Here is a 14460-nt window from a genome sequence, read left to right as displayed (position 1 = left end):
GAAATTTGTCTTGCGTTTGAAACAAAACCATTAAGCCGTGGAAGGACTGAAACCTCAAACCATGCTGTGATCGCTGTGCACATTATTGTTCTAAAGTATTCTGATGAAAACAATTTTATCCCACTCAGCAATGTGCATCAAAAGGCAACAAGTGGAAACTGTGAAGCAGATTGAACTGTGGGTTTTGATGTGGCAGAGCTGCTTGTATATTGAGTTCACTTCCCCACCGACAGAGTCAGGGAGATTTTAGTTATTTGTTTTCCTGCTCCATTAAATAGATGCATTATTTATGAAGTCAAATACCCACAGAACCTTGTTGAAATGTTAGTGGGATGTTGAGATATGAAAACAGGTGAATCATTTGCCAATTATTTCCCTGTTTATGGAAGAGTGCTCTCCAGAACTCCCCCACAACCTGAGAAGTTGAAGTAGATAGGATATAACGTGTCAGAAATTTATGAGGCCAGGGAAACAGGCAGACAACACAAGTCATGTTGGCGCTCAAGCATTTACTAAACGGCCTTCATGGCAAGCCCCATCAGTATTCAGAGTGCCTTAAGCAACCATTTAAATGCATAGAGCTTATCCTCCATAAGATGCTCAAATATACATCATAATGTTCCAACTTTGTTTCAGTCTCTTTTTCTACTTCACTTGTTTCAGTGACAATTACATTTTATGTGACTCCTCCTAAACTCCCGTCATCTGTAAACCCAGCAGCCTAGCTGAGTAATGATATTCTCTTTATGGGGATGATGTATTATGCAAAGCCGTCTTGGCTTATTTAACCAGGTAGGCCAAAATGTGATCATTGCTTACTTCAGTCTTTAATTTTCCTTGTTTGTTCTCTCACAGTCCAGTTCATAAATATAAGTCATATAGAAAAGCTTAACTACTATCCAAATAAAGAAACAAAATCACCATTATGCATGCAAAACAAGAGGTGAAACGTCCTATTTAAGACCAGTTTAGCAATTACAAGCACAATTAATGTCTGACCTGGAAAAGTAACTGGGGCAATGCAAACCCCGGTTATCCAAAATAAACAAAAGTCTCAATAAGCAAATGACTCGGTCTGCCATGTTTTAGTAGCGCTTTAACACTGACATATTAATGACAACCTGAAAAAGACACTGATAGCAAGAAAATACTCTCTTAAAATTGGGACTGGATTAAAAAAAATCTCTGATTAGGTCCACTCTCATTTTCATATTAAGATAATGATTGATATAGTCCAGAGATCAGGCATTAACTATCGGCCCACTCTTTTTCCTGGTGACTCGTCGTCTCATGTGACCTGCCTTAACACAACCACAATTATCCACAGGAAAGACTGGTCCCTTAAAACAGAGATGAGTACTCAAGTTTGAGACTCAGACTTACATCACTCATGCTACATGAGACTTGACTGAGACTTGCCCCTTGAAGCCTTCAGGCTTGGACTTGAGGTTTGGGACTTTTGCCCATCTGCAGCAGCAACAGACCAGACTGACTCAAACACAGTACAGGTAATTGCCTCAAATGAAGGGAAAAATTAGCTTGCCTGATACGCTAACTCAAGCAGTGCTTGTGTTATGTTATGGGATGTTCCAATACTATTTTTTCCTTCCCGATACGATTCCGATACCAAAGTGTTGGGTATCGGCCGATACCAAGTACTGATCAGATACCAACATGAGCTTTCTGGACTGACTGTGCTGACTAGCAAAGTATTTTAGACCTATATTTGACTCAGAACATGGCTCAACAAATAGAATCATAATTTACAGCATCTTTGTAATCTAAAGTTGTTTTTCTGCTGATTATTGAATTTTACTACTAAACATTAAAACAAGAATAATACAGGGGGCTGCATCACAGGCTTTCTCTATCTCACTCCATTGTGCTCTATTTGGGTAGCATGACATGATTACAGAATAGCCTGCAATTGGCTGACAGACGCTCACAAAGCGTGACCAATATGGTGGTTAGCATTTGTGTTAGCATTCGAGCTAGCGGTAATAAATGATTGTAATCCGATTAAAATGGATAGAAGAGACATTCAATATCGGTTTCACTGGTGTGGATTTAATCATTAAAGTCCCCAAAAGTCACACGAGTTCCAGTTTTGCTGAAAATGCTGACGCAAGGGATCCAAAGTCAACAGCGTCAATGGGGAGACACATCAGCTAGTTTCAAGAGGAAAACAAGTAAGCAGCAACGATTTATGGTTCAAAAGTTATTTATCTTTTGATAAACTGTGTCACTTCTTGTCGTGTATGACAGCACGGGTCTGGAAGGCATTTTAACAATCACATTCTGAAAAAAACTGTCACGCAGCCACATTATCTGCTGCAGTGGGTCCTTTCCTTTGCTTCTACTTCGCTGCTCTAAAAATGGTAGCCTGTGCATGCAGTGCTGTCCGGCAGTGAAGAAGAAATGATTTCTGGTTTATAGCGCTAACATTTAGCATGGCTAAACAAAGCAAAATATAAAGCTAAACCAAACGGTATCACATTAGTGCATAAACTTGTGTACTTGCTGATATCAATACCTGCATTTTAAGCAGTATCGAACCTATTTCTGATACTGGTATCAGAATCGGAACAACCCTACTTGGCAGTAGATGGCTGAAATCAAGTGACAGACAATGTTTTCACAATGTGCAATTTTTCAAAATCTGACCTTCTCATTTACTTTCCCCTAGGTACGCACCTTTTTATTCCTGTACCAGTAGAACAGGCACATTGGGTCGTATAGCCCACCACAAGTTTCTCCTCCAGTTTCCAGTTGAATGACATTGAGTGACACTGATGCAACCAGAGGCTCTCTATGCTGATTGGCCATCGCAGTGCGAGTAATATGCTTGAGTTCAGATTTTCAACTCTCACAAATAGCAGATAAAGCAAATGATTTACTCGTGTCTGGTGTGAACATGCCAATAGAGTGCTCAGAGACAGGAATAATGGTTATTGTTTTGAAAAAAGGAAAGTCATAAATCAGCATCTGCTGTAGCTTTTAAATAAATTTTTGTCCATGACGTGATGCAAATTTCTTGATTCGATATGGAGGGTTCTTTCACTTTATTAACACCCCTAAAAAAAGGACCCTTCAGCTCTGCCCTAATAAAAGCACTGTCAACACAGAAGCAGATGTCTGGCTACATCAAGCTGGACCACCAGCAAGATATGCTACATGGAAGTAAGATATTGTAGAAAAATTATTGTTTTTTTCAATCATTTTTAATTCAAATGTTGATATTTTAATAACGTCCCCAACTAGAAGGTTCCTTGTACAATTTCCAACATTGTTGAATCTTTCATATCACAGCCAAATAGTTTTATATAATTGTTATATTCCTGCATGAATTGCATCAAATTGATCTAAACTGAATTACATCTAAAGTCATAAATCAAATCTCATTAGCACCTTGTGAATCAGATTCAAATTCAGGCAATGATTGATGACACCCATCCAATGTTAGATATACCTCGAGGTATTGAGAGCCTTGAGTTTGCACACATACATGCATGGAATACACAGACACAATACAGTGTTCACTTCTCTGACTACTTAAAATGTAAACAGGTCATGAAAACAAGAAAAAAACAGTTTTGGTTTGAATCACACAACAAAGAAGTGACAGCATGACATCCTTAAGATCACCAGGACAAAACTGCAAATCCTGTAAAGTGACCAGCACACATCACACACTTGTGGTTTCAAAATTATACGTATATTGTTCAGCTCCACTTTAAATATCTATTTTTTTTAATCCAGGATTCACTGGGTGGATCATGGCAGCAATACATTTCTGGCTTGTACTGTGTTGTTGGTACAAACATGGGGGACTTAAGGTCATTTCAGCCATGGTCACCAGCACTGCACTACCTTGCCTGACTCCATTTAACAACACCAACTTGTTCCCTCCATTATGGCTCTGTCACTAGCTCTGAGGGTAGCTTAGGGGTGAAACCACTTAACCTCAATATTGAGTCTCCATGTGTTACACATTGCACATTGGAGGTGTAACTGGAACACAAGAATTCCACCTTCAAATGCCAGTCTATAAATGTAATAAAATACTCTGCAAAAGCCCCTCTTTTAGTAAGTATACACTGTCTGAAGTGGAATACAAAGTACAAATTATATCAGTCAAAATGGAGAGAGTTTACGACAAGTCAACACTGTGTTTCAATACTGTGCTCTGTATAAAAAAAAGCTCATCTAAGGCAACAGGATATAAGCAATTGCCATAATATCAAACATTTAACTAAGGAACAGCCCTAAAATGAGGGAGTGAAGCTCTTTTACCTGAGATTGAAGCTTTCCAAGGTAGATGTGCTAGCCAGGAAGACATAGAAAGTTGCAACGTCTGTGGTCTTCAGGGGTTTGGAGGATGTCTGGATCACCACTGCACCTCCAAGCCTCAGTCGAAGAAAGGTTGGGTTCCCTGGTGGTGTCCTGAGAAGATTAACACTTCCAATCCGCCTCATGGGTGTGCCAGATCTCCCTGAATCTCTACCTCTTCCCACTCCTACACGCTGCAGACTATCCTGTGGGGTACACTGACCAGTCTGATCTCTCCGACTCTGGAAGTAAACCTCCACAATGTTCCCCTGGAGCACATTAATTCCTTCATTTCTTCCTGCTTCCCTGCTGGAGCTGCCTGATCGGCTGCTTGAGCTGAACCAGGAAGGCTCTGGCTTGAGCTGTGCCACACAGAATCCACCTGGAGGCACCAGGCACGCCCCACGAACTTCCCTCGTGTCCCAGAAAGCGTAAGCCGTGACACAGTAAGCTCCATCTTTTACCTTGGCTCCGGCGTTTTTACTCTCCGTATCTTCTCCAAATCTCGTCTTTTCTTGCCCAGCAGTGGTATTACTAACTGTGGGCATGTGGAAAAGAATCTTGACAATAGGAGAAGAAGAACGAACCTGGCGAACCAATATGACTGGCAGAATCCTGCGCCCACTGAGGAGCTGGTCAGAAGGAATCGGGGCATCTACAGTTATAGGGCCAAATGAGGCATTGACTGTTGGCTGTAGGAGCTCAGCGCCTGGACTTGTAATGAGAAAAGTCTGAGTTTGAGCCTTCAGACTGGAGTTCCATGATGGTTCTGGAGTGTCTTGCCTCAAAAACACATGATCTACATTGAGGACCTCGAAGTTGATGCTGGGATAAACCGGAGATAGGCTGGTAGACGGTTCAAGGTCTTTAGCAATCTTCTGGCTGTCACCAACTGGAAGCAAAGAAAATGGAAAGACTGGTCATTTCAAAACTACAGTCATAAAAACAAATGCCACTTACAATATACGTGAGTTGATTTATTTCTGAACATTTTAAGAGGAAGGGGAGGAAGATAAGGTATCACAGCTTGAGGAACAAAAGAAAGGTTAAAGGATGGGATTGAGTTGGAACCTTAAAGGATCTTGAAAAAAGGGCGGTTTCCAGCAAGTTTATACTAGTATACTGTCATCTGCATACTTTGTCTTGTGTAGGTTAAGTGTTTTAGATTCATAGCTATAATTTCTCTTTTATGTTATGTACTGAAATTGTGTTTTGACTTCCATCAACTCTTAATAACACAAATTTCAAGGTCAACCTTTTTCACCTCCATCACATTACACAACTCTGTTTTTCTTCTTTCTTTCCTGGTATCCCAACATTTCAGCACATCACAGCTTAGCTATGAAGTCTGGCATTACTTTCTTACTCATTTTTATCAGAGTGCCCATCTACATCATTAACATTACTATAACGGTAAATCTGTTATAAGAAAGGGGTTTACATTTTGAAAAAGGCTATATTGTACTATAGCATAAATAAATAAAAATCATATTTTGTTGCTTTGATAAGAGTGGTTACTATTCAGGGTTTAAATAAAATAGGGTTATCACAGCCTAACTTTACAATGGACAATGATTTTGCAGACCTCCACTGGCCCCCAAGTTGGAAGGGCCCCAGAAACTCTCCCATTTATCCCCCTTATATGGGCAGCCTAGCCAACATCTGTTATCATTATTATGAAGTGAATTTACAAGCAACTCAACTTAAATTGCCATAATTACCTCCCTTTTCATTATAATTAAATATTAGTTGCTAATTCAAACACTGGAATGATCCGTCTATGAGCACAAATGTTTATTCCTGTGAAAAAAGTTAAGATGCTGCTTATTGCTGGCATGGACAGCCTGCTGCTGACCCTCCTGAGTTAAACTGTTACAACTTTCTTACAGCCTTACATCTAATATCATGATTAGAAATGTTAAAGTTAATCTAAGAGCTGCTCAAATTCATCTGCTGGAATTACCAGTATAAGTACTCTGTGTTTCATCATCATTATAGCTGATGTTATAGGAATGATCAGTGCATTGTTAAAAATGTTTGTTCCTGCAAATATCACCTATACATTTGACATTTTAGCCATAAATCTTCAAAGTTGTTGCTCTGTTTGTCTATATCCATCCATCTCTTTGTGTATCCCCTAACAACCCCAACAGCAGACGGCTGTTTGACACGAGTCAGGTTCTGATTTTTCATAGTGCTGTACCCATGGTGAGTTAATGTTGGGTCTTTGTAAATAATAAAACAAAGAGTACAGTCTAGACCTCTTTGTAGTCCTCTTCTGTTATGAACTTCTGCCAAACATATCAGGATTGTTTGGTTGATTGACTGGTTAAGGTTAAATTGCACTGTCCTAATTAAATGGGAAATCAACTACATAAAACTACATTACTACTACTACATTAAACATAAATGAATTATGGCAAATTAACGGGACATGCTTACATTGTCAGAATTAGAAATAATAAATTTAATGAAAAATATCTTTAAACTTTGCCTTCATAGAAAAAAACCTCTTAAGCAGCAATTACAGTCGTGCAGACCTTTGGCATTCTAGCTGTCAGTTTGTCAAGGTAATCTGTTGAGATTTCACTCATGCTTCCTGGAGAATCTCCCATAAGATGGATTGGCTTGATGGAGTCTTCCTTCATACCATACGGTTAAGCTGCTTCCAAAACAGCTCAGTAGAGTTCAGCTCCGCAGACATTTTGGAGATGTGTTTTGGGTCATTATCCTGTGGTAGGATGAAAGTGGCCACAAGCAAGTGCTGTCCACAGGGTATGGCATGGCATTGCAAAGTCTTGTGATAGATTTCCTCCCTTAAGGTCCCTTCCACTCTTTACAATCTCCTATTCTACCATCCCCCAAAGCACCCCACACCATCACACTGCCTCAACCTCGCTTGACTGATGGTTTTAAGCACTGTTCTTGCATCTTCTCATTTGTTCTGCGTCTCATAAATGTTCTTCTGTTTGATCCAAAGCACTCAAACCTGGACTCATCTGTGCACAACACCTTCTTCCAGTCTTCCAGTGTCCAGTCTTTTTGCTCCCTTATTAGTAAAATGGTTTTTAGCTGTGCAACATAATTAACTAATGCAGAGAACTAACAGTTGAAAATAACATGACACACCAGATGGATGTGTTTCACACATCCATCTAGGAAAATTTCAATAGGAAATGTTTGAGAAAAGGCAGAGGATTTGAAAAAAACTCTGAGTATGATTGGGTGAACGTTCTGTCTGTCCCATCTCTACGGGCCAATCAGAGCAACAAAACACGTGACAGCCGCTATCAAGCTGCACGTGCGCAGCTACTGACGAATAATGCGAAACATGGCGAATACAGACACGTAAGTACTTTTTTCATTTTTGAAAAGGAAACAACTCACTGCTGTTCTTTGTTTTTCTTTTAACAAAGAAATGTTGTCAAGCTCTGATAAAAACTGGCACTTTAGCAGCATCTACTCTAATCTCTTCCTCCATAACTGCACTAGCTCTTGCTGCTGCTTGTTTACGTCACGAATCTGCTGCGCCTCAAAGTACTGCCCCTCATCGCTGATTGGTCCTGTCACTTTCTTACCGGGCCCAAACGGTTCAGATGGGAGCTTTGCAAGATGGATTCGCCAGTGAAAAACAAGGAAACGGGCGTATCCATCTGCTTTGCAAGGTTAAACCGTTTGTGAACTGCATGAAAATGTTTGAGGATTTTATGGAAAACAATGAAATTTGCCAGTGATTCCAAACTTTTGAGCAGTAGTGTATATATTTTTTAAAAAATCAGGGGAATAGTCAGGGTATTCTGTAACTAGTTAATGCTTTTCCATACAATCCCTGCACTTAGAAAGAGGAGCAGAATGGAAAATACATGTGATAATGTCAGAATTACTCAAAAGAAAAGTTTAAACCAAGGTCAGATCAGGTCAAGGGTAAGTTTGGGTTTGCAAAGCGCTTTCAGCAATTCGGCAAATGCTGATGATTTAGAAAGTCAAATGTGTTTGACAGAAGAATGATGTTAAAATCATTCATTTCTGTGAGATTTTTTTATGCTCTGATTTTAGTTCAAACTTAATTTAGAGTAACTACAAATCCTGTTTATTCTTATCTAAAAATGTGAAGTCTTTTCACAAGGCTCATTAGAAAATACTGTAAAATCTGATGCAGAGCACTCCAAAAGTGATGATAATTAAGTGCAAACTTAGCCTTTTATTGGTACTTAGTCTATTCATGGGGAAAAGAATTAGCATTTCCAGAACTTTTCTTTTTAATGTTTTTTCTCCTATGAACATCCTAGGTCATAGGCAGATTTATGAAGCTGTTTTTAAATTGCAGTTTATTGTGTTCTTTGTGCTCTTACAGTGATGAATGCCATGTTCTCATAGGCTTGAAGGTCATGCATGTTTTTCCTAAAACAGCATACAGAAATATCTCTTTAATACCTATATAAGGACATGAGACAAAAAGGACATGAGCACAAAAAAGTCCATGGGTTTAAAAAGAGCAGAGAAGCGCCACAAATGACTGAAGCAAAATCTTTATCTTTGGCACCAGAGGTGTATCTAAAAAAAATAGGTTACAAGCTCCAAAGTTGATGCTGATCAAAATTAAGGCCAAACAGGCTAATTTAGCAGCACCAGTAGTAGATCTAAAATACACAGTACAAAGACATACATTGGATAATTTTGTATCATTTGTTCAGACTCTGCTGTCACCAGAAACAACGTGCATCACACTACAGTCTGAAGATGAAATATATGATGAAGTAATGTGGTTCAATCCTGGGGGAAATAATTGGAAACAAAAGAGAGACATGACTACATCTCATATTTTCAGGATAAATACAATTTGACAGATAAATACAATTATTCTATGGCTAACCTGGCACGCCAGATGGATTTGTTTCACACATCCATCTGGTAAACCTCTGACATAAAGCGTTTTGGAAAGGGTAGAGCCTTTGAAAAAAACTTGGAGGGTGATTGGATGAACGTTCTGTCTGTCACATCTTTATGGGCCATTTAGAGCAACAAAACACGTGACGTAGCTGCCATCAAGGTGCGCCCCCACCGCAGGAGTAAACTCCATAAAGAACTGCATGACACAATCCAGAATCTAGATAGAGCCATGCTATTAATTTTGAAGATGATTACATCTACAGTACCTTTTTTATCGATCATCATGATAATCACTGTCATCACCATCGTAGCACAGCAGAGAAATTTCACGGCTCATATTAACACAAAAAAAGGTTTGCAAGATAAGTCTTGATAATGTACATATAAGCTGGGAATAATTTATTTTTCACAAACTTTTCTCCTACAGCCTTTAATTTCTCATGAATTTTCTCCAAAAGCGCAGCACTGCTCATGAGCACAACTGGAGCCTTTTCAGAATGATATTTCTATGTCCCCTTTTTTTTTCTCAAATAAATCAGCTTCTTGGAAATGATCTAGACTTTTTTTCTGTTTTCTTAAAGTTTTAAGAAAACTTCAGCCCGTAGACTCTCCTGCCTCCTCCATTGTCTTTCTCCAGTTGCACGCCACCTCTCAGAAGACTTCTTAGGTGTACTGGCGTGGAAACTAGTGCCATGAAAAAAAATCATAAATATGTACAGATTCTTTTTTTAAATCAAAATTTGTTCACTTGTCACTCCAGTTTGACCCCCTCACCATTCCCATTCCCCATTACACTGCTTCGCCTGTGTAACACGTGCATTCACTCAGCCACACTGCTGAAGAGGAGGGTATCTTTGCTCTCAACGTGCACACTAAAATAAGGAAACTACACTGTGCGACACTGGTTTTCTTTATAACTGAGAAAGTAACAGAGCTGCAAAACAACTGGACAATGTTGAAATACGCCCACAGGGAAACGTATTTGGCTCGCCTGGATGTGATGATACACCTGCTCCATGATCCCTGATTAAAGCTGCCTTTAAAGCACTTCTCTGTGCTCTTATTAAATGAGATAATACAGGAGATGTGTCACTTGTTGGTGTTAGAGATCATGTTTTTCTTTGCTGTTATTTGTTGCAGTTGGCAGTGCTGTGTAAACATGTTCAAATATATGACTGTCCCCATACAGCAAAATGGTTTGATGCTTTGTTAAAGTTTCACAATAAAATACGCGCACTAGTGCGTGCAAAGTGTCCCTTAATATGCTGAAGTCTCATCACCACATATAATTATTTGGTTTTAAGAAATGGTTCTACAGCTGGTATTCAAATAAAGTGTATTTTACATTTTTAAATGACTGATAAATAAAGAATAAATTCTTAAGAGTAATCCTCATTTTTCAGTTTTCTGCTTCCATATTCCTACTAGTGCGGGTGTCACCACAACAAAGAGAATGATAAATGTCTGAATGAAAATAAAAGCTTCTCCTCTAACTTCTGAGATGACTGTTTGTCCCACTAGGATGCTGTATGTGACAGCTCCCACTCCCTCCTGCCAAAGACACTTGATAATTTGCCATCCTCCATGTTGAAGTGCTCCAGATTTAATATGTGGCTGTGACTTTTCCAACCTTTACAAAAATAACTTATCTGACAGCAAAGCAGAATCTTTTCCCCCCAAAAGGTCTTAGAAGTGATATATCATTCTCTCCTGATTTACAAACCATATTTCATGACTGCATCTATATGTAAATCAATCCTCTATCTCAGGGCGAGCCAAATCTGTGATATATACAGATGTCAGAGTTGATATAAAAAATGTAGTAGGCATAAAAGCACACTGGGAAACAGCTTTATAGATTTCAGAGCTGAGACTGATGCCACAGGGAGCAGATACTACTGGTAAACTTTCTTTTTTCATAAAATAGATAAATCAGTATTTCTACAATGAATCGATTTGTGTAACCTAACAAATGTCGAAGTCTGTGTACAAGCAATGTTCCAATATTTCCCTGGCTTTCCCCCCTTCACTGAGGCATCCCTTTCTAACCTGTACAGCTCACATCAAATTGGCAATCATTGATCAAGGGATAGTAAACAGCAAGCTAGGGTTGATTGGCCATATGGTGTGAACACATGGCTCATGTATCCAAAGCTAAATGTGATAAATCCACATGTTCACATAGTGAGTGTGAGTGCATGCTGACCTGTGTAAAGAAACAGACTTCTCCATTCACTGTTCCAGGCTGTCTTTGTGATACATTTAGAAATAACACACCATTAATTAAGCAAAAACCCCAACAGTACATCACTTCCCAACCCACAGTCGAGATTGCCCCACCATAGAGGTCTGCAGCCACATGCCTCTTGAAAATAAACCTTTGATAATACAAACTCTGACAAAAAGTAAGTTTAGTTACTTCAAGGAGACTAACACAAGACTAAAATGGAAGTGCTGGACTGTTGGATATTAAAAACCAATGATATCTCTCCACTCTTTAAATAATCAGTAAAAACACAAGCAGGGATTGGGTGAAAAGCATTAAAGGTAGAGTATGTCAGAATTTTCTTCAGCATAATCTAAAGCTGTGATTCCCAACCATTTTTCCTTGGAGTCCCCCCTACAGGTTTTGAAGTCAAGCTGAGCCCCCCCCAAGACCTGAACACAAAATTATAGCATCATATTGTTGCCAAAAATCAACATCAATTTAAGTGTTTCATTGATAAAACCCTAAGGAGGTGGCTCTGCACAGACCTTTCTTACCAAAGACCATTGTATAAAACTGTTAATTAAGTGCTTCATCATGATTTTACTTAACATTTGCAAATCTAATTTTGACAACCTCAAGGCAGACAAAATCTTTTGTGCCCCCCCAAGGGGATCCCGGATCCCAGGTTGGGAAACACTGATCTAAAGTAATAAAAGTATTGGTGGTGCAATTAAATACGTTTTACAGGCTGTATAGTGCTGCAGTGGTATGCACTGTTGCCTCACAGCAAGAAGGTTCCTGGTTCAAATCCCAGTCTGACAGGACCTTTCTGTGTGGAGTTTGCATGTTCTCCTCCTGCATGCGCAAGTTCACTCAGGATACTCCGGCTTCCACCCACGATCCAAAGAAACACTCATTAGGTGAACTGGAAACTCTAAATAGGTGTTAATGGAGTACTCCTGGTTGTTTTGTCTCTACATGTCAGCCCTATGATTGGTCCAAGGTGTACCCCACCTTTCCCTCTATGACAGCTGGGATAGGCTCCAGCCCCCCACGACCCTGACTGAATAAGTGTATAATGGATGAAAGGATAATCGTTTTTGTAAACAAAACCAATAATTAGTTGAAAGATTATAAAAAGTGACTTATTATGAACATTTGGATAGTTTAATACAGTCAGATAAATAGGAAAAAGTAATAGGAATGCACGATGTTGGGTATTGGCTAAGAGCTTAGAAAGTTAATTATCTATATCAGCTGATACAAAATTTTTGCCAACATTCAACTTAAGCTCAATAAAATTGAGGTTTATTAAGCTTAAATCTGGGTTCTTCCTGAAGTATGACACACTGACAGATGTGTACTGTGTACATTATGTTTTCCTTCAGTAATGATGAAAGAGATTTCTAAATACTTCAGCTGTCATACTGAAAGAACACATTTGATTGCTGTTTTACAGAGGCTATTTCACAGGTTCTACTACTACTGTGTTGATGCTGCAAATCCATCTTGTTAAAAAAATTTCTTAATTGGCTTCTGGCCTCCACTCTGAGGCTGAAAACTGGTCCACTGATGACGCACACTGCTGCACATCAGCCAGCATATTATTTATTGATCAGACACTATTTGCTAAGTGGCTGGATTTCCAGAAGTATCCTGACTCAGGACATTAAAATCAAAATTATTTGTAATATTTACAGTAAAAGTTAGTCGAGCTCACTGATACAACAAGCTGCACATCTGGCTGCAGTGAAAGACAAGCTTCCATGTTTATCACAGAGATAACAGAGGCTGAACTCTATCACTTAGACACGCATGGAGTGCACAGCTGCACAGCTGAGTCCTGCACGAGCTGCAGTCCAACATACATGTTCTATGAAAAATGCACACACAGTGATCATGTGCAGACTTAAACCCGTGCAATCTCAGAAAGTAGTCTTTGGCATGATATCGGTATCCCAGAGAGGACAGACAGCTTACTGTGACTTCATCGCTCCCAATGCAGGTTATCTTTAAACAAGCAGAGAAACAGCTGTGCAGCCTGAGCTGCAGGCCTCTTTAATCCCACAGATGAGGCTTACCGATGTGCACAGGAGAGCATGCTGTCACTTTCATTTCAAATCAGGGACAATGAAATGGGCAGAGAGTAAAAATAAAAACACAAAACTACTTTTTTTCCACAGCCTGGTGCCTTAACACATGAAGGAGATTGGTTTTAAATGGTAATGTGCACATTTTGTATGGCTCATTCTTCAGCATCTCTGCAGGACTGCATAAAACCTAGCCCTACATTCCTCAACAGCCTGTCATCTAGAAAAGGATACTTAAAAAGCCCAGAGTTTCTCTGTTTTACAGCTTACTTCTCAAATGTCTAAAAAAAACATATCTATTCTTTTTATGTGCCTGCTGCTTAAAATTTTGCCACTAAAGGACCAAAGGCAACAGCTGCAACTCTGCCGTTTTGGGCACATAAAATTAAACCAGATCCACTGTATAAAACGTGCACATCTTTTAAAGCCATCTTATGTGTGTGTTTGGATCTTTAAAGCATCTTAAGGCGCATAAAAGCTGCACATTTCATCTAGTAAACACAGCTGAAGCCTTCAAGCTACTTCCAACCCAGTTCCTTTCATATGTGATCCATTGAGTCCGCTCCAACACACATGAAGCAATAAATAAAAAGACTTTCTGCTCATTAAAATCGTAAATCCCACCTTTAACAGCTGTCAGGACAGCCGCTGCGACCACTGGGAACAATGAGTGGTGAGGAAAGTTAAGCATCATTGCTGGCAAGTTGCAACTCCTGGCCATCCAGAGGCGTGCGCAGCCGGTAGAGAGGGAAAAAGAAAGCGCTGGAAAGTGATCATTCCATCCTCTGATGTCCGGTAAAGTAACTTCCTCTGACTTCAGACGGTCAAGTGAAATTAAAAAGAAGCTTTACTTCCTTAAATGTGCGTCTTGTTGCATGTGGAAAAGTTTATAAAGCACTGACTGATGACAGTGATGTTTTCCTCGGGTGACACGGCTGTAGC

The 14460-nt window shown here is 39.5% G+C and overlaps 1 protein-coding gene across 1 annotated transcript in view; it reads right to left on the bottom strand.

Annotated features, from left to right (window-relative positions):
• The window catches only part of LOC121525517 (transmembrane protein 132D-like), a 64234-nt gene extending 50022 nt beyond the window's left edge, over window positions 1-14212 (bottom strand). The window contains exons 1-2 of the mRNA XM_041811552.1: window positions 14143-14212; window positions 4294-5221 (exon numbers count right to left, since the gene is read on the bottom strand). Of these exons, the coding sequence (XP_041667486.1) occupies window positions 4294-5221; window positions 14143-14212 (998 nt within the window). The remainder of the gene's footprint in view (window positions 1-4293; window positions 5222-14142) is intronic.
• Between the last annotated feature and the right edge of the window lie 248 nt (window positions 14213-14460).

This window comes from Cheilinus undulatus, linkage group 17, assembly GCF_018320785.1.
Source record: "Cheilinus undulatus linkage group 17, ASM1832078v1, whole genome shotgun sequence".
Classification (NCBI taxonomy): Eukaryota; Metazoa; Chordata; class Actinopteri; order Labriformes; family Labridae; genus Cheilinus; species Cheilinus undulatus.
Note: the sequence above shows the minus strand (reverse complement) of the source record. Positions and strands in the feature narration are given on the sequence as shown.